Source organism: Cicer arietinum, chromosome 1, assembly GCF_000331145.2.
Source record: "Cicer arietinum cultivar CDC Frontier isolate Library 1 chromosome 1, Cicar.CDCFrontier_v2.0, whole genome shotgun sequence".
In the NCBI taxonomy this organism is placed as follows: Eukaryota; Viridiplantae; Streptophyta; class Magnoliopsida; order Fabales; family Fabaceae; genus Cicer; species Cicer arietinum.
This window is the reverse complement of record NC_021160.2, coordinates 44,135,354-44,154,749: the sequence shown is the minus strand read 5'-3', so window position 1 is coordinate 44,154,749 and position 19,396 is coordinate 44,135,354. Positions and strand designations below refer to the sequence as shown.

The window sequence follows — 19,396 nt, the reverse complement described above, 5'->3', positions numbered from 1 at the left end:
ATACTAATCATGCTAACTTATTCTATTTCTTCCATCATTCTCTCAGAGGAACAGTTTCGTGTTTGAGCTTTCAATGTCCCAAACGTGAGTTTCTTAATATGGTGAACTTCCTATCGACAGCTAAGATCTCACTACAGTTCAAAAGGAGAGAGGACCAAAGGCAACTATGCTTATTACCAAGAGTTTGCTCTAATATTCTAGAAGTGCTTAGAAGCGCAATGATTTCAAATATGAGTCCAAGTAGAGAGCAATATATCAATAGGAACATGAAGGAGATACATGCAGTAGGTCCAAGGTTCAATCCTTGGAACTAACATTTCCCCCCTCCCTTTAATATATACTAACTATACAAACATTTGCCTATAAAAAAAGTTAATGGGAATTTTATCTCTTTTTTTTCTACATTTTTTCTTTTTCAAATAGTCTAGGTTAAAAAATTACTCAACGAATATATATATATATATATATATATATATATTATTTGATTTTCTTTGTTTCCTTATCCTTAATATTTTGAAAGTTTCTTACATGATCTTCTCAACCCAGCATCATACTCCCTTCATATAAATTGTGGTGGAAAGCAAACAACAGTCAACAGAACAAGTTATGATGGTGATTCAGATTCATCTGGACCAGCTAGATTCCATGTCAGTCCAACAGGAAATTGGGCATTTAGCACCACTGGTATATTCATTGATGGTGATCAACTTGGAGAAACTTATTCCCCGCAAAATATCGCTACACTTACTATGGTGGATGCTGAATTGTACATGAATGCACGTGTTTCTCCTATTTCTTTGACTTATTATGGGTTTTGCCTGGAAAATGGAAGCTACTCGGTAACTCTACATTTTGCTGAAATAATGTTCACAGACGATCAAACTTATGCTAGTCTTGGAAGACGTGTATTTGATATCTACCTTCAGGTACATGGTTTAACAATTTTCTTACAATAGTCACTTAGTGTTTCATAAAAAAGAAAGGCAATGAGTAAAGTTATCACTAGGTTAGTATAGGGATATTGTCGAACTATTTTGTTTTACTAATTAAAATACATAGAATATCTCACTACCAACTGAATATTTTACTGATCAGCATTTCACATGCTTGAAATCATTTATTAAATCAACTTCTACAATATTTTTAAAACAAACTGATTAAAATATTTCGGTTGTAATCATCATGAAGCATCAAGGTTTTGATTGAAATGTTACAGGGAAAGCAGATGCAAAAGGAGTTCAATATTGCAGAAGAAGCAGGAGGAGTTGGTAAGAAAGTCATAAAACGGTACAAAGATGTTGTTGTTACTAGTAATACCTTGGAGATCCGCTTATATTGGGCTGGAAAAGGGACACAGGCTCTCCCAAATAGATCAGTATATGGTCCTCTTATATCAGCTATATCAGTAGAATCTGGTGGGTTATTCTTTTTACATTCCTTATCTTATTCTATGATCTCCATGTTATGATCTAATATTTAAAAGTCTTGTATAATAATCAAGCAGACTCTGCACATGGAAGCAGTATATCTGCAGGAGTTGTCGTTGGAATTGTGGTTGCAGCAACAATTGTTATCATTCTAGTATTTGGTATACTTTGGTGGAAAGGATGTTTTGGAAAGAAAAACTCTTTATCAAGAGGTGATTACAAAGAAATTTCGTTTGTTGCCATTATTATCAAACATTTAGCTAACACATGAATTATTCAAGTGATAAAAATAAACTTGTGTAACCGAGTAAGTCTGAGTACGTACTTTTACTAGTATATGATGTTATGGAACTTGAGACTAGTTTTATCGTGATAAAAAGATAATGGCAACCTTACAAGAAATAGATTGTCGATGCATAGTAGATAGTGTCCATGTGTTATTTTCTTAGTGTAAGAGATCTTTAACCTATCTTTTACTTCAATTAACAGAGCTAAATAGTTTAAACCTTCAAACTGGCTTATTTACCTTAAGACAAATCAAAGCAGCAACCAACAACTTTGATATTTCCAATAAGATTGGAGAAGGAGGATTTGGTCCTGTGTACAAGGTATCTTGCATAATATAACAAATCCTCTTGAGTGTCATGCTTTTATTATAATTTTACATGTGTTTTTCAGAAAGATGTTTTCAACTTCTAACAAAATAGCTTTCCTCAAAATGCAGGGATGTTTACCCAATGAGACATTGATAGCAGTCAAGCAACTTTCTTCTAAATCAAAGCAAGGGAATCGTGAGTTTCTAAATGAAATAGGCATGATTTCTGCTTTGCAACATCCATATCTCGTCAAACTCTATGGTTGTGGTGTGGAAGGCGATCAATTGTTGTTGGTATATGAATACTTGGAAAACAATAGTCTTGCTCGTGCGTTATTTGGTAATTTTTCCTATACGGTCTACTTCGGTTTCTATTTTTGTTGTATTCAAAATTTTCTAACTTAGCACATGACTATGTGGCATCCTTGTCTAATTTTTATTGCTTTCATAAATAAAGGTCCGGAGGAACACCAAATAAAATTAGATTGGTCAACAAGGCAGAAGATTTGTGTTGGTATTGCTAAAGGTTTGGCATTCCTCCATGAAGAATCAAGACTGAAGGTTGTTCACAGGGACATCAAGGCCACTAATGTGTTGCTTGATAAGGATCTCAACCCAAAGATATCTGATTTTGGTTTGGCCAAGCTTGTTGAAGAGGACAATACTCACATTAGCACGAGAATTGCTGGGACCTAGTGAGTTGCTAAAATTCTTGTCTTCTCCTAGTTTTTTAAAAAGTAATGCAAAAAGTAATCAAATTCAATTCAAATGTAATTTTTATAATATAAAAGTCCGATATTGTGTTGTATACTTATATCAAGTTATTGCAATGATATGTTCTCATTATGCAGCGGATATATGGCTCCTGAATATGCAATGCGTGGTTATTTGACTGACAAAGCAGATGTTTATAGTTTTGGAATTGTTGCTTTGGAAATCGTTAATGGAAGGGGAAACACCATTTCTCGGTCAAATGAGGAGGAAGCATTGTATCTTCTTGATTGGGTAACTTTTGATGTTCTCCATTGGTCATGTAAATTTGATGATTCATTGTACTATCTTCGTACACTTAGTTTTGTGTCATATGTATATTGCTCATTTCTCATCTAATAATTCAATTAAAAAAGAAAATAAAATCATTTATCCCTTTTTCTTATTCCTTTCTTTGTCCAACCAACAACTTAGCAAAAATATTAACAATTAAGAAACAGAATGCTAATTCTGAAAAGTACAGAAAGTTTCTTTGTTGAACATGAAGAATTACATTTCACTAGAAGGGTAATGAAGGAATAAAAAAAAGGATGTACCTATTGTAAATGACTTGGGTTTCACAAAAGTATTCTTTGTTTTAATAGGCACAATTGTTGAAAGAGAGAGGTGACCTAATGGAGCTAGTTGATAGAAGATTAGGTTCAGATTTCAACAAAAAGGAAGCTATGGTGGTGATCAATGTGGCTCTCCTATGCACCAATGACACTTCAAACCTAAGGCCCTCTATGTCGTCGGTGGTAAATATGCTTGAAGGAAGGATTGTGGTTCCAGAATTTGTTTCAGATTCAAGTGAAGTAATGGATGAAAATAAGTTTGAAGTAATGAGGCAGTATTACAGTCAAATGGAAGGAAATAAGGTAAGTAAGTCACAAACACAAAGTCGGAGTTCATCAACTGATGGGCCGTGGCCTGCTTCATCCTCATCAGCTTTAAACCTTTATCCTATCCACAGTGATTCTTCCTATTGGGAGAAAAGAAAATAAGAGTGTTTGAAGATAAATATATGCTTCTGCCAGCTTGATGTCCTGTGATGAAACCATGATGGATATCTTCAAAATTGAATATTTCAATTCTTTTATCTTAGTGACTTAACACTCATTTTTAAGAGGTATAGTTTTAGGTTTGAATATCCAAGTCAGGACTCCAGCGTTTTGATGAGCTACCTTTCATTCTAAGTGTCATGTTTATCCACCATCCATTATGTAGAATGCTGATCTCTTGAGTTTGTATTTTATGTTATAAGCTCAATGATATATATATATATATACACACACACACACACACACACGAATAGCGCTAACATGCTCTTTAATGCTAGCGGGTTGAAAATTAATCGGACTATTTTAAAAATGGATCCTACAAATAATGTTGGTTTTACATAAATTTAGTGGGATCTATTATGTGAGTCTATACGTATTGCGATATTATATTTAATTTTTCCATGTTAGATAATAATATAAATATTAAAAGGATTTTATGGTAACTTTATTAAGGACAGTTTAGTCTTTGCTAGTCTCTAGTATTCATTCTCTTTGTAACTCTTGTTTCATTGATTTTTTGTTCATTCTATTGAAATCCTAAGAGAATTCCTCCCTCTTGACCTTTTTCCTCTTCTGTGTGTTCACCGTTGTTAACATGGAATCAAAGTAAGGTTCATCTTATTTGTAAAAGAAACAATAACAAGTATGAGACATCGTATGATGTAATAGTGAAGATCTCAAATCTGAAAACCCACTAGAAAAAGGACATGCCCCTTGCTTCGGCAATCCTCTGTCTCGTCCCTTTCTCCTTTGCATTTTGGTTGTGTTGGTTATTTTTTGATATGGGGGTGTCACTTTTTATGAATCTACTCCTATGATTGTAACAACAAGAGTGCTATTTAAATTGTTCGTAATTTGGTCTTTCATGAATGCACCAAATATATTAAAATTGAATGTCATATTACTTGTCATCATCTTTAATATGAAACCCTTATTTTACCTATTTCTTCTTACAAATTACTGACGTATTCACATGAGGATGCATTATGTTAAATATTTTCGTTTATTGATTGACAGACTCTCGATACTCCCTGTTAATGTATTGTGAATTTGAGGGAAAATGTTAGATAATAATATGTTATAGAGCTTTATTGTAACTTAAATAAGAGTAATTTAGTCTTTTCTAGCCTCTAATATTTATATTCTTGTTTCATTAACCTTTTGTTCATTATATTACAACCTAAGAGAAATTGTGTTCTTTCTCTTCTTCTCTTCAATGTGTTCACCATTGTTAACACTATATATCTTCTTTACATGGGACTATCAACAAAGCAAATTGATAATAGTATGATTCCAGTCTACCAAGAAACTACCGCATTGAGTTCAACAGATTATAGTCTTCACAGATAGTAGTAGTAGTTAATATTTTCTATCATCATTCACTAACCTCCTCCTTTTCTCCTCCATTCACAGTACTCACATGTTCACATGTGACTTTCTCTTTGATAAATTTCATTTTGCCTCTTTGACTTCATTTACCAACTTTAAATTATGATTACCTTACAAATTAAATCAAAACAAAGTCAACCATATTCTTATTAGAGACTACATATATTACCTATAGGCTATACTACTGAATTTGCTACTTGTGGAAGAAAGTGTAGACAAAAAACTACAAGGAAAATAAAAATAATACCTAACACATATTTCAAGATTTTCAACGTGTATCCCGTTTTATACTTCATCATCATTCATATATTTAATTATAATATAGCATCTTTCAAGAAATCTTATATTGTGTCTGTTTCACATTTCTGTTGGCTTGTGTGTAAACTACATATATACAAGCTGGCAACCTGTTGAAGATCTATTTGACTAATATCACCCTTCTCACATTCAAAAATTGATTTCATTTTCTTCCACTGGTTGCTTTCAAATCTTAAGCTTATCATCATGAAAATAACATTGCCTCTATTATTCCATCTTTTGTTTCTTGCCTTTTGTTTGATCTCTTCATTTGCTAGTGGAGCTACTCTATTAGAAGAAGAAGGTACATACTTTATATATATCTCTCTTGGTTTTGGTTAATTATCACCACAATGATACATTACTATAAGAAACTGAGTTATATACAAAAATTACATACCGAAAAAATGAATCTAGTCTTTAATGGGACTTATTTAATTCTTAGCGACGGAATTATAAAATAGATTTATGTTTTTCTCTCTAAATTTTTGTAGCTACTTTTTTTACTAGTTGAAAAATAAAAGTTCAATTTGAAATTACTAAACAATATGGTTGTAACTTTCAAGGATCTAGACTTCCTTAATTGCGTGACCGTCCAATCACTATTGGACGGTCCAAATTCAACTTTAAATTACAAAATTATAATGTATGTTGGTTTGTTATATACAGCACAAGTTATGAAAGACATAGCTAAGACACTTGGGAAGAAGGATTGGAACTTCAGCATAGATCCATGTAGTGGAAAAAATAACTGGGTATCTTCTGTGCAAGTGAAAGGGTTTGAAAATGCTGTCACATGCAATTGCTCTTTTGACAATGCAACTGTCTGCCATATTGTTAGCATGTATGTCCTTGATCTCCTTCATATGTGTCTCTCTTTTGTGTGTTTTGTTAAAATTGTCCTTTAAGTGTCTCACTCAAAAGACCAAGTCAGTTTTGCAATGGGAATATAGGATTTAATTGTTTCATTATAGTCTAAAAATATAGAGTTTGTTCCTTTAAAAAAAACAAAATCCTTCTCCATTTTTCAAAAGAAATAGAACACCATTATTACAGTTTTCTGTGTATAAAATATTTAATTTATATCATATCTTAAAAATGTACACAAATATACACACAAAATTATAATAATGGAAGAAATGGTAAAAATTCTAACTCCTAAATATTGTCTTGGGTTTGGCTTAGGATTGTTAACATAAATGGTTAAAATTTATATTTGATGTCTTATAGTTTTTTATATAAATGTGGAATATTGATAAGAAAAAATTACTCCTCATAAAAAATTAGTTCTACAATGTCTTATCTTAATTAGTATAAAGAGAATAAGTCTAGATATACCTAAGCTTAAATAAGTTAGTTACTCATTCTATTTATTGTGATATTTGTAAAATTAATTTATTTTAAAATGACTGTTATCTTTAGTTTTTAATGCAGTTGAATTTGCTTTTTTCTAACTGTACCTTTTAATTAATATTATGTGTTTTACTTTTAAATTATTATTATCTATTTTGCATTACTATGAATAGAACACACCAATAATTAATAAAAATAGTTTAATAAAATCACTTTTTATTTTTTTCACTTATCATCTTTTTGTAATTTGATATATCAAACTTAACTAATTATATATAATGTAAACTAAAGCACGCTTCACGAAAAATAAAAATTAACAATAATTATTTAAGAAATTTGAGTTAATCAATGATGTTTCAAAGAGCCAAATTCATCTACAATTAACTTTGTACTCCTAAATCGTCTAATTTTTTTATGACTTTTGTCTTGACAATTTGTATTGACAAATAATAAAGCTCTTTCTGTAGTTGTTTTAAAACTGAAAGTGACAAAATAAAAATAAAAAATTTATAAATCAAATTATAATTTTTTTACTTTTCAATTTCAACTAATTATTTTACTAATAAGTTTATTTGAGTTAACTAAATTTATATTAGATTTAAATATATTTTTGATCCTTACAAATATGTTTCGTTTTGATTTTAGTCTCTTGTAATTTTTTTTGTTGGATCCAGATATGTGAATTTGTAATTTAAAGATGAAGAAATTAGGATTGAAGATGAAATTTGTTGAATTTTTATTAAAAAAGACATCTTAATTATAGCTAAAAATTGGTTTCACCTATCAATTTTTATTTTTATTTAAAATTGAAAAAACTACTAAATATATAATCAACTACAAAAAAAAGAATATAAATAATGAATCAACTCAATAGAAATACTTCACAATTAAAGGCGAAACCTAAAAATTCAAATTCATCAACAACAAAAAAAAAAAAAAGACAAAACCTATAACTAAGTTTCTTATTTTTTACTTTTAAAGTTGCATTTTTTTATTGTTGGTCGGTAGAAATACTTCTGTTCCTCGCAATATCAAGACACTTTTTTTTGCATATTATAGTTATAATGTTAATTTGGGACTAAACCATGCTTACATTTTTTTTAGAAAAAGTAAACAACATCCATTCATGCATTTAAATCGACAGAGTACTTTAAATACAAACATAAATTTCACATGAATCTATAAATATACTCGCAACATCCAAATTAATAACATAAAACGATTTAATGTCTATTTGACAAAATTAAAGTGATTGAAATATCTATGATCACGGTTGATTAGATTGAATCAGTAATTGATCGAAGTTGATCTATCAATTTAAATCAAACGAATACTACAATAAGACGAACAATCAAATAAACATCATGTCAAGATAAAAATTCAAACAACGTCGATTTGAGACGACGAAATCACAAAAAACATCACAAAAGAAAATTTTAATTTATATAAAAATCACTTATTTAAATTAAAACTAAAAAAAAAGAAGTAAATAGAAAATTCCGAGTCAAAAATACCCAAAACCACTTAAACCATGCTTACATATGCGGGGATCTCTTACTTATATCAAGGATATTTATATTATAAGAGTTTATGTAACGAAAAAGACATAGCATGTGATGAATATTATATATAAGGTTATGCAGAGGTTGAGTACTAGGAGGAGTAATTATCGATCGGTGGACGGATAACTCTAGCAAATATATTTTTCAAACCATATGTAGTTAAACACTCAAATCAATCTATACGTTTGAGGTTCAAAAATTTCATGATTATTAAGGATAAAAAAAAGATGTTATCAAAATTAAAAAAAATTTAAAAAGTAAATTTTTTCTTTAAAATATTTGCAATTTTTTCTTTAAAATACTTGGTTATTACATCAACAAATTAAACCAAAAATTGGTAAACATAAACAAATTTTAAGCTAAGTTTAATCTAAAATTAAAAATCTATGTACTCCAATGCAACAACTAGCTACTACCATAATTGAAAATCATCATCTAAAAAATACAAAAAAACTTGATTCTAAGCCCATTTGGTAATAAGAGACATGCAACATGCTCCTACTAGAAGAAGTTTACCACTCTTATGAATCCTTGGATTCATAAAATCAGCAGCTAAAAGATCTACTATGTGCCATATGTAGATTAAGATTCTAGATGAAGCTGCATTAATGGAGACTCCTTCAACAATAAGGGTTGTTGGTCTATTGTCATCACAAACATTTGTGATCCCTATACCAATTCCAATTCCTAGTGGAGAGTCAAGACAAAGAACAATTTCATAATTGTAATTCATACCCTCTTAAAATTTGCCTTCAATAATTGCACATTTCAAAAGTCAACAGCCAATGTAATGTAGGATGATCAATTACATTACTATATATATATATATATATATATATATAAACAAGTCGTTTGGTTTAAATTTCTGTTAGAAAAATGTATTTATATTTAATGTTCATTGCCTCTCAAATAGATTAAAATTGAATCATTATATTAAGAATCTAAGTTTCAAGTTGTTAAACAAGTTTTTATGAGAACTTAACTTTAATTTTTGGATAAAAAAATTAATCATCATCATATGCAGTGTTCTCAAGTCACAAAATCTTTCAGGCACACTTCCAAGGGAATTTGTGAGATTACCTTACCTCCAAGAAATGTACGTTAATTTAAGCATTATACTAAATTTGTATATCATCAATTTTCTTTTTATTAAAGTATATCATCATTATTAATTCATTATATCATAATTCTAGTATATTGTTTGATTCTATTACTTATTGTGGTACAGTGATCTCACACGTAACAACCTTAATGGTACAATCCCTCCGCAATGGGGATCCATCAATCTTGTTAACATGTATTTTCCTTTACCCATTCTTTTATTTTTTGTCATTATCTTTTTTAATGTTGATTAATTTTTATATTTATTTTATAATTATTTACTAATCAAAGTAACAATTTTACAAATATTCTAAAGAGATTAAAATATTTTACAACCATGCACATGAATTCATTTTTTTTTTCCTTTTGGAATATAATCTTGCATTAATATCATGAAACTAATTTTGCATGCTTCTTAATTTTGTGGCAGTTCACTATATGGAAACCGATTAACGGGTCAAATCCCAAAAGAACTTGGAAAAATCATCACCCTAAAAAGCTTGTAAGTAATTTTCCCATGTCAATTTTATGAATTTTTTTCAAGGAAGTTAAAATTTGAAACTTGAAATGCTTAGGGTTCTAGAATTCAATCAATTATCTGGAAAGCTTCCTCCAGAGCTTGGAAATCTTCACCAGCTTGAAAGACTGTAAGCTCCTTTGTATAGCTTGGAATTCACAATTTCTATATCCTGTTTCATTTGATTGATTTATTTATTTTTAACTAATACAAATTTTATCTTCATTTTAAATTTGAGAGTATTTTTCTGTCTACATTTTATGCCTTTAATTTGGGTTCTTTTGAAGTGACTAGATACTCATTGGTGAGGAGATTATTTTCAAATTCATTGATTGCTATAGTTGCTTGTTTTATATAGAAACCTAGAAAATAATAGCCGTTTGTTTGGATAAACAACTTAATTTAGAGTTTGTCCTATAAGTATTTATGTATAAGTTATTTCTATAAATAAAAGATAAAATAAAGACAAACTGTTTTCATATAAATTATATGTTTTCGTAAGTTAGGATATCTTATGGAAATAAGATGAAAACTATTTATAGATATGTCATAAGCCAATTCAAACTCGCTTTTTATTCATTAAAATTTTACTCTATAAAGAGGACACTATCCTTCAGAAAATCTTAATTTCTAATTTCCAATTTCAATGATGTTTTAGGCTTCTTACCTCCAACAATTTTACTGGAAATTTACCCGCAACATTTGCTAAACTCACTAAACTGAAGCACATGTAAGCATCCTTTCCTTTAGTTGTTTTGGTTACACTGAATTACATTCCTTGTATTGATGTTCATATCAGCAGTAGTATTTCTTTGTTGCTTACCATCTATAAATGCAGTCGACTTGGCGACAATCAATTCTCTGGAACTATACCTGATTTCATTCAGAGTTGGACAAGTCTTGAGAGGCTGTATGAACCATTACTTTCTTGTGAAATTTTAAATCATCACATTTTTCCTAGTTGAATTGCACATTGTTATTTATTGGTTTATCAAAAACGACTTTTAATTTTGACAGAGTGGTGCAAGGGAGTGGTTTCAGTGGCCCAGTTCCTTATGGAGTTTCTTATCTGAAAAACCTAACTGACTTGTAAGTATGACGTTTTTTATTGTGGTCTATGTAGCACCAACACTTCAGATTGGAAATGTGTCATGTTTCCGACATCAACACATGTAATTACATTTAATAACTTTTAATTCTCAAATTATTACTAGTGTCTACGTTTTAATATCAATATCGTGTATATTATCTGTGTCTGTGTTAGTGCTTCATAGACTGTGGGGTCTAAGGATTCAAAACTCATGTTTCTCTCTTATTGAGTTTCACCATGCTAAAAATATGTTATGCAGGAGAATAAGTGACTTGAAAGGATCAGATTCGCCTTTTCCACAACTTATTAACTTGACAAACCTGGAAACATTGTGAGTAAATTGCTTGGATAATTAGTAAAACGGCAAAAAAAAAAATAGCAATAGAAAAATAAGAAAGAGATGATGCAATAGCCTTTTTGCATTTAAAAATTTACATATTATCAAATTGTTTGCCAGAGTACTGAGGAGTTGCAATCTTATAGGAGCAGTTCCTGAATATCTTGGAAATATTACCAACTTAAGATCATTGTAAGTAATGCTATTGTTTTCAATTTTGTCTGGTTGGTGCTAAGCTAGGAAGTTTCTTGCATTATTCATATTTTGGTAAAAAGCTTCAACAAAGCTGCTTCTTTCATTACATTGTAGGGACTAAAGATTTTGCTTGCTGCACCATTTTTTTCTCGAGTAATATCGATACCTATTTTAAACATTCTGAACATAATTTTGTTTTCAGGGACCTCAGTTTTAACAAATTAAGTGGACAGATTCCGAACACCTTGGGCGACCTGGAGAACATAAATATATTGTAAGCAATATCGTCTGGTTTCCGGTGTCATTTTTTGATTTCATAAAAAATGGGGACATGTATTTGAACATAGTTGTGGAGGAGAGGTGCTTCAATTTTTATTTGATGAATATCATTCGGTGGGGATAAGTAGTTGAGTTGCTTGTCTTAAAAATTGTGTTCAGCGTATCTCAACCCTTACAAAATCGGCTTGTAAGGTGAGAGGTGCATATCACCTAGAGCGTGACCCATGGAATATTTGATAGGCTTTGATATCATCTTAAAAATTGAGCGGAAGTTAGCTCAAGTACTCAACTCTTACAAAACCAACTTGTAAGGGGAAGGTGCCCCCATTTATAAACACATTTTCAGACTATATCTCTATCAATACAGGACTCTTTAACAGTTTGTTTACGCTAGTTCTAACCTTAGGCCTGAACTGGGATGACTTGCTAAAGAACTAAAACAAATTGGATTCGTAAAAGCACCTGCAAGAACTTAGTATGATATATAAACTGATCAAGACAATTTTAGACTTGATTGCAACATAACGGCGACAGTTTTATAAATTTATAATGAATAGTTTTAAGAGAGAGAGAGACATGCAAAAAGAGTGAATCTGATTGATTTCTCCCCAAAATATATAAAAAGGAAGCTTAGAGCATTGGAGTAAGTTCTTTCTTGATATCATTAATCTATGAACTAGGCTTTATTAAAATGAATATTGATATGATCAGCTTAGTCAAGTCAATAAAAAGATCCTAGGAGACCATCCAAATTAATTGGGTAATTGGGATATATATATATATATATATATATTTAACAGTATCTACCAGCTTGATGGTTCATCAATAAATGATGAGTTTTATAAATTAACTTCTCTTATTGTTTTACCTAGGTACTTAACTGGAAACCTTTTTACTGGACCGCTGCCAAATTGGATAGCAAGACCAGACTACACGTGAGTAATCCTTCAAATTCTACTTAATTTGATTGATTGACTTGAATTATAATTTTTGCATGGTAAACTGTTGTACCATTAGCTTTCGATATTTCTATACTGCGAAGTGTTACATATAGTTTTCTTGTTTGTTCCATCTTTAATTCTGAATCACATGCATAAATTGAAACAGAGATCTTTCATATAACAACTTGAGCATTGAAAATCCAGAGCAGTTGACATGTCAACAGGGAAGCGTGTAAGAATCCTAGTGTTTGCATACTTTTTTTTTGTTTCAGAATTTTTAAGAAACTAACTGAGCTTTGGCTATTTTAGGAACTTGTTTGCATCATCTATGAGAGGAAGTAACTTGTAAGTTTTATACTACAAATTTGTTACAAAAAATTATCCTATGTATGTAGCTTAGACAGATTATAATATGATTATGCTGACATGTTACACTCCATTATTTTCTCAGGGGAATGGTTTCATGTTTGGGTAACATTGTCTGTCCTAAAAGTAAGTTGACTTATCGTGGATTTCCTTCATATATTAAGATACTTGCTGGTTGTCCGTGGTTTAACTTGTTCATTTCAATTTAGGACTGCATTTTGTGATAACATGAATATAGCAGAGCCATTTACAGCTATTAGAGATTTTACCTTCATTTTTGTCACACATGAGGTTTACATTTTTAACTGATCTAGTTATATGAGTTCAAGATTTTTCCATTGAATGTAACCATAGGAAAGGGAAAAATGATATTTTGTATTGATAGTTTTTCCTAATGTCTCGTCTTCTTGTACTTAGCATTTAATCATTTTCTGGTCATTCCAGCTTGGTACTCTCTCCATATAAATTGTGGTGGGAAGCTCATAACTTCAAATGAAAGCTTAATATATGATGATGATGGTGATTCAAATGAAGTTGGACCAGCAAGCTTTCACCGGACTGGATCGAATTGGGCACTTAGCAACACGGGTCACTTCTTTGACAGTGGCCTTGTGGACTACTATACTTGGTCTAATACAACTAAACTTGCGATGGAAAATGGAGAACTGTATATGGATGCACGTGTTTCTCCGCTTTCTCTAACATATTATGGATTTTGCTTAGGAAATGGAAACTACACGGTAAATCTGCATTTTGCAGAGATAATGTTCACTGATGATCAAACATATAACAACCTCGGAAGGCGTATATTTGACATCTATATTCAGGTGCGTGCTCTCATCATCTTATCTTTGTTAACAACATGTTTAGTATATTAAAAAAATGTCCTTTGACCAATATGAAACACTTGTGTTTGGATTCAAGTATTGCAGAGAAGGTTGGCGCTGAAGGATTTCAATATTGCAAAAGAAGCAGGAGGAGTTGGTAAGGCTATTATAAAGAAGTTCAATGCTACTGTGACTAGTAATACGTTGGAAATTCGACTTCATTGGGCTGGGAAGGGGACAACTGCTATCCCATTTGGATCAGTATATGGTCCTCTTATATCGGCTATATCGGTTAATCCTGGTCAGTAATACTTCTCCATAGTTCTTCTTATGTCGTTATCTTCATCCTCTAATTTAATCTATATGCAAATTTCTTATATCATAATCAAGCAGACTTTACTCCCCCAGTGGAAAAGCAAAGTAGCATGCCTGTGTGGAATATTGTTGCAATTGTAGTTGCTGGAGCACTAGGTATCTTCATCGTATTTGGTATAGCTCGGTGGAGAGGATGTCGACGACAGATAGGTCCATTAGAAAGAGGTGAGCACTAAAATGATACAAACACAGGAATTTTTATGCACCAATTTTGCAAGAATAAAAAATGAATATAGAGGTAAAAGAAAAGATCAATCAAGGTTTGGGAAATCCCTTTATACACATCATAGGATTTTAAATTGTGGTCGTGGTTGCGGCACTACATTTTTGCAGGCATTGTGGCTAATGTGTATTTCAGTCATTGTAGCATGAGTTTACTATTTATAATCTCCTACTTTTCTTAATAATTTGTGGGAGCAATGTATAGTCCGTTGCGAGCGGAAGCGGACCAATGAATGCGGTTGTTGCAGTGTTACAATATGTGATTTACAATTACAGCACAATTGCAGTTGACATCGTTGCAGTCTGCAGACATTGCTGCATCAGTGACATTGTCCGCAATTTAAAACTCTGACACATAAAGTAGTTTTATTATTGGTCTTAGTAGTGTATTAAAAGATAATACTTCAAAAGAATGCATTTCAGAAAATGTTTGCACATACTGTTTTTTGGATCAATAACATGATTATATGGTTAAGATAATTGTAATATTTTTTTGGTAACAAGATAATTGCAGTATTGTCCGATAATGTTAATTAGTAATTAATTATATTTTTTTTTTAAAATTATTCTCAATAAAATTAGTAGCTATCAAATGTAATATATTCATGATCTAAACTACAAACAATACAACTTTTGAATGACACCCAGCAAGGTTTTCAATAAACCGCTTATTTGTAAGCTCAAAGTTTCTTGATCTGCCCTGGTATGGATTTGTTTGCATGACTTGCATCTTGATTCTTGCAAACACTTATAGACAACATATAGATTGTTTATTCAAGGAAGTCCATGTTTTTAGATTCATTTGTAACTGCTAAATGTAATAATGTGGAAGTTATTCAAAAGATATCTCTTTTATTGAATTTTTATATTTATTTTTACTTCAACCAACAGAGATAAAGGGTTTAGACCTCCACACTGGATTATTTACCTTAAGCCAAATCAAAGCAGCAACTAACAACTTTGATATTGCCAATAAGATCGGAGAAGGAGGGTTTGGTCCTGTTTACAAGGTATTATGTACACTTTTATTTGAAGTATTTCGTTGAAAGATCTATTATTGTTTTTACTTCATTACATCTTCACTCATGTATAGATATATAATATAAATTCCTGGAATTGCAGGGTGTTCTTTCGGATGGCACCATTGTAGCAGTTAAGCAGCTTTCTTCTAAATCAAAGCAAGGAAATCGCGAGTTTATCAATGAGATTGGATTTATTTCTGCTTTGCAACATCCTTATCTAGTTAAGCTCTATGGTTGTTGTATGGAGGGAGATCAATTGTTGCTGATATATGAATACATGGAAAATAATAGCCTTGCTTGTGCTTTGTTTGGTAATTTTGTTTTCTTTCTCTTTAGTCAAGTTAATTTGTAACTCTTTCATGAATGTAATTTACAATATTGTATACAAAGCATACACCATATGATTATGTTGTCTAACTTCTATGACATTTTTAAAATGAAGCCAAAGAAAAAGGTCAATTGAAATTGGCTTGGTCAACAAGGATGAAAATTTGCATTGGTATTGCTAGAGGTTTGGCTTATCTTCATGAAGAGTCGAGGCTAAAGATAGTTCACAGGGACATCAAGGCCACTAATGTGTTACTGGATAAGGATCTCAATCCAAAGATATCTGATTTTGGTTTGGCGAAACTTAAAGATGACGGACACACCCACATAACCACTAGAGTAGCTGGAACTTAGTGAGTTCTCATATATTAATTTGTTTTTTATGGAATTTGTTGAATAGTGTTTATCATTTTCTTAGTGTAATTGTACTGTGATGCAAGAAAGAATAAAAGAGTTCCTCATCAAATTTAGTTTACTCCACTTATTATAACTTTGAAGGATGTTCTCACACAAGTTAATATATGAAGTTTCAATGCTGCAGTGGATATATGGCTCCGGAATATGCAATGCATGGTTATTTGACTGATAAAGCCGACGTTTATAGTTTTGGAGTTGTTGCCTTGGAAATTGTGAGTGGGAAGCACAACACCATGAACTGGCCAAAGGAAGAATGCTTCTCTCTTGTTGATTGGGTAACTAACACACCCTTAACTTCCTTTCTAGCTAATCTGAATGTTCATCACAATATCTAGAAGATTGTCTTTGTTGTGTAAAACTTTCCTTAAAAATCTCATTCAATTTTCATCAAGTCCCACTTTTTTGTCTTAACTATTTGGTTCCTAAAGAAAAGGGGCCTTATTAATTTTGAGTTCACTAGAAAGTAAGTAAAGTCTGACCAAGGGATGTTCTAGTCAGGGTTCGAACTCGGATTCTCAAGATCGATTCGCCTTTAGTTTAAGATCATTAATCACTTGATTCCGTCACCTTCTTTATAAAGTCCCACTTTAGAAGAGCAGTACAATTTACACTTACAATTATTTAGTGAAATCTTCTATATTTCCAACAAGAAGGTATCCAAATATGGTGTCATCAATGCTTGCTAAAGTTTTAACTTTTAGTCTATCTAGCCTTTACAAAATGGGTGATTCTATATTGTATTTTCTGCCTACTTTATGGATACCTTCAATCTCAAACTTAACTGGTTTAATTTAAGTTGTGAATTTTTATCATATTATCATCAATTCAAGTGACACTAATGGTCATTTCACAACTATCTTAGAAGGAATTTAAATTGTCCCTTGAAATTATAACATCAAGCTCTTACAACAGAGCTGACAGTGACACCTCACATACAAAGAATGTGTATCATAATTCAGCTGTTGTTTATATTTTGTGTTTCTCAGGTGCATCTCTTGAAGGAAGAAGGCAATATAATGGACCTAGTTGATGAAAGATTGAGTGAAGATTTCAAAAAAGAGGATGTAATGGTAATGATCAATGTGGCTCTTTTATGCACTCATGTTTCTCCAATGCATAGGCCAACCATGTCTTCAGTTGTAAGCATGCTTGAAGGAAAATCTGTTGTTCAAGAGGTGTTGCTTGACACAAGCCAGGTGTTTGAAGGCAAAAAGTTGGAGATGATTCAACAATATTATCAGAAAAGTGGAAAAAATGATACCCTTGAGACTCAAGAAGAGAGTATCTCAATAGAAGCAACTGAAGAATTTATGTCTGATACAGATCTACTTTCTACCAACATGGATTCTTCTTATAGAAGTTTTAACACTTTGTAAATTTTTATATCTGCTAATCTTTCCTTCACATATATTGTAGTTTTAATGAACTTTATAAAAAGAATTTACTATACTAGCAGTCAAATTATAATTTAAGATCCAGTTAAATGTTCATGATAATCAACCTATTAAATACTCGGGGAATTAAAAACTCATACAAAATGGTTTAATACAACTTATTTGATATTTGAAATTTTTTACTTATTGATATGTGTGTACTACTTGTTATGTTTTTCATTATCTGCTTAATGGTGACTCACATCATCTTTTTAGGATATTTCAAATCCTTTGACTTGTGCAAATCTGAGCACCTGAACTAGAACTTAGTTGTTTACTCCTTAATGAGGCTCTCTTTGTTTTTGGATGGCAGTTAAAGTTATTATATTTGTTTTTATGTCCTTGTCCTCCGAAAGAGGAGGGTGACCTTGGCTTTAGAAACCTTTTTACGCTAATTCAAACTTGTATGCATAAATTAGCTTGACAAATGGTGTCTCACCCCTGAAAGCTTTTGGTTCAAGTGGTGAGAGCCTAGTACAATTGTGGTTCTCGCTTTATTCCTTTAATGACGGCTAGAAGTAACTCTTTCAAACATTTGAAAGACTACGTCGATTGATTGGGACAAAGTGAAACCTCATATCATATGGGTGTGGTAAATGATGGTCATGACATTTGATTCTGGAGAGAGTCCTAGATTTCAAATAACGGTGCTCTATAAAATCACTATGCAACTTTTGTTCTTTCTAAAGACTAAATTTGATGTGTCGAATTTTCTCTTAAACGATGACTGAACTGAAATATGATATTTTCTAGAGTTTTAAATTTCATTTGTAAACGAATAATCAAGATTAAGACTCTTAGCTTCACCATTAGTGATATCCTGAATATGAATTTATCCATAGATGATTTGTTTAACCTACAATTTACCTAAATTTCATTTGTAGTATAGGAAATGAAAATACTAATACTTATAATTTGTTTGAACAAGTTCGGAATTGACAAGGTCTAACTAAACTCAATGTCATCCCCTACAAGGTTATTCATGATTCTTTTCTTACTAATTTATAGGAACATGATGACCGATGATGATTGATCCGATTGTCATTCACAAAGCGAATCAATCATGCATATGCTTAGAGATTGAAGAGACTTGACACTAACCAGCTTATAACTTTGGGATTATAAGTTAAATAAATTGTATGTAAAGACATAACTATTAAAAATATTTGTGTGTGTATATATATACATATATATCTTTTAAGAAGACACAAATGTTTGGGGTGATCACTACAAGAAGCTCCGCCACTACCTACTACCATTTCGTTAATTTATTGAATATTATGAAAGACTACATGAAATGGGTGATTAGGACTCCAAGTGTACGATATTATCGTATAGTAAAAATTATCGTTTTCACAAAGACTTTGTTATGAGTATCAATCTCTTTTTACTACGATGATTAGCTAAAACGGTGATTGTTGATAGTAATTTTTTTATTAAAATTTGCAATAAAAATAAAGTCATGAGAATATAGTTTTTCACAATGAAGGATACAATAAAACTAATTTATCTA

The 19,396-nt window shown here is 31.2% G+C and overlaps 1 protein-coding gene across 1 annotated transcript in view; it reads left to right on the top strand.

Annotated features, from left to right (window-relative positions):
- The window catches only part of LOC101509877 (uncharacterized), a 25,362-nt gene extending 7,416 nt beyond the window's left edge, over window positions 1-17,946 (top strand). Inside the window, exons 17-48 of the mRNA XM_012712525.3 lie at window positions 547-926; window positions 1,217-1,415; window positions 1,505-1,639; window positions 1,917-2,035; window positions 2,152-2,362; window positions 2,480-2,717; window positions 2,874-3,027; window positions 3,378-3,773; window positions 5,649-5,823; window positions 6,189-6,363; window positions 9,459-9,530; window positions 9,663-9,731; window positions 9,966-10,037; window positions 10,111-10,182; window positions 10,711-10,782; window positions 10,891-10,962; window positions 11,070-11,141; window positions 11,402-11,473; window positions 11,600-11,671; window positions 11,877-11,948; window positions 12,826-12,888; window positions 13,061-13,126; window positions 13,204-13,239; window positions 13,346-13,386; window positions 13,705-14,087; window positions 14,193-14,388; window positions 14,481-14,627; window positions 15,576-15,694; window positions 15,807-16,017; window positions 16,149-16,386; window positions 16,575-16,725; window positions 17,437-17,946. Coding sequence (XP_012567979.2) covers window positions 547-926; window positions 1,217-1,415; window positions 1,505-1,639; window positions 1,917-2,035; window positions 2,152-2,362; window positions 2,480-2,717; window positions 2,874-3,027; window positions 3,378-3,773; window positions 5,649-5,823; window positions 6,189-6,363; window positions 9,459-9,530; window positions 9,663-9,731; window positions 9,966-10,037; window positions 10,111-10,182; window positions 10,711-10,782; window positions 10,891-10,962; window positions 11,070-11,141; window positions 11,402-11,473; window positions 11,600-11,671; window positions 11,877-11,948; window positions 12,826-12,888; window positions 13,061-13,126; window positions 13,204-13,239; window positions 13,346-13,386; window positions 13,705-14,087; window positions 14,193-14,388; window positions 14,481-14,627; window positions 15,576-15,694; window positions 15,807-16,017; window positions 16,149-16,386; window positions 16,575-16,725; window positions 17,437-17,826 — 4,940 coding nt within the window. The 3' untranslated portion in view covers window positions 17,827-17,946. The remainder of the gene's footprint in view (window positions 1-546; window positions 927-1,216; window positions 1,416-1,504; window positions 1,640-1,916; window positions 2,036-2,151; window positions 2,363-2,479; window positions 2,718-2,873; window positions 3,028-3,377; window positions 3,774-5,648; window positions 5,824-6,188; window positions 6,364-9,458; window positions 9,531-9,662; window positions 9,732-9,965; window positions 10,038-10,110; window positions 10,183-10,710; window positions 10,783-10,890; window positions 10,963-11,069; window positions 11,142-11,401; window positions 11,474-11,599; window positions 11,672-11,876; window positions 11,949-12,825; window positions 12,889-13,060; window positions 13,127-13,203; window positions 13,240-13,345; window positions 13,387-13,704; window positions 14,088-14,192; window positions 14,389-14,480; window positions 14,628-15,575; window positions 15,695-15,806; window positions 16,018-16,148; window positions 16,387-16,574; window positions 16,726-17,436) is intronic.
- Window positions 17,947-19,396: the final 1,450 nt, after the last annotated feature.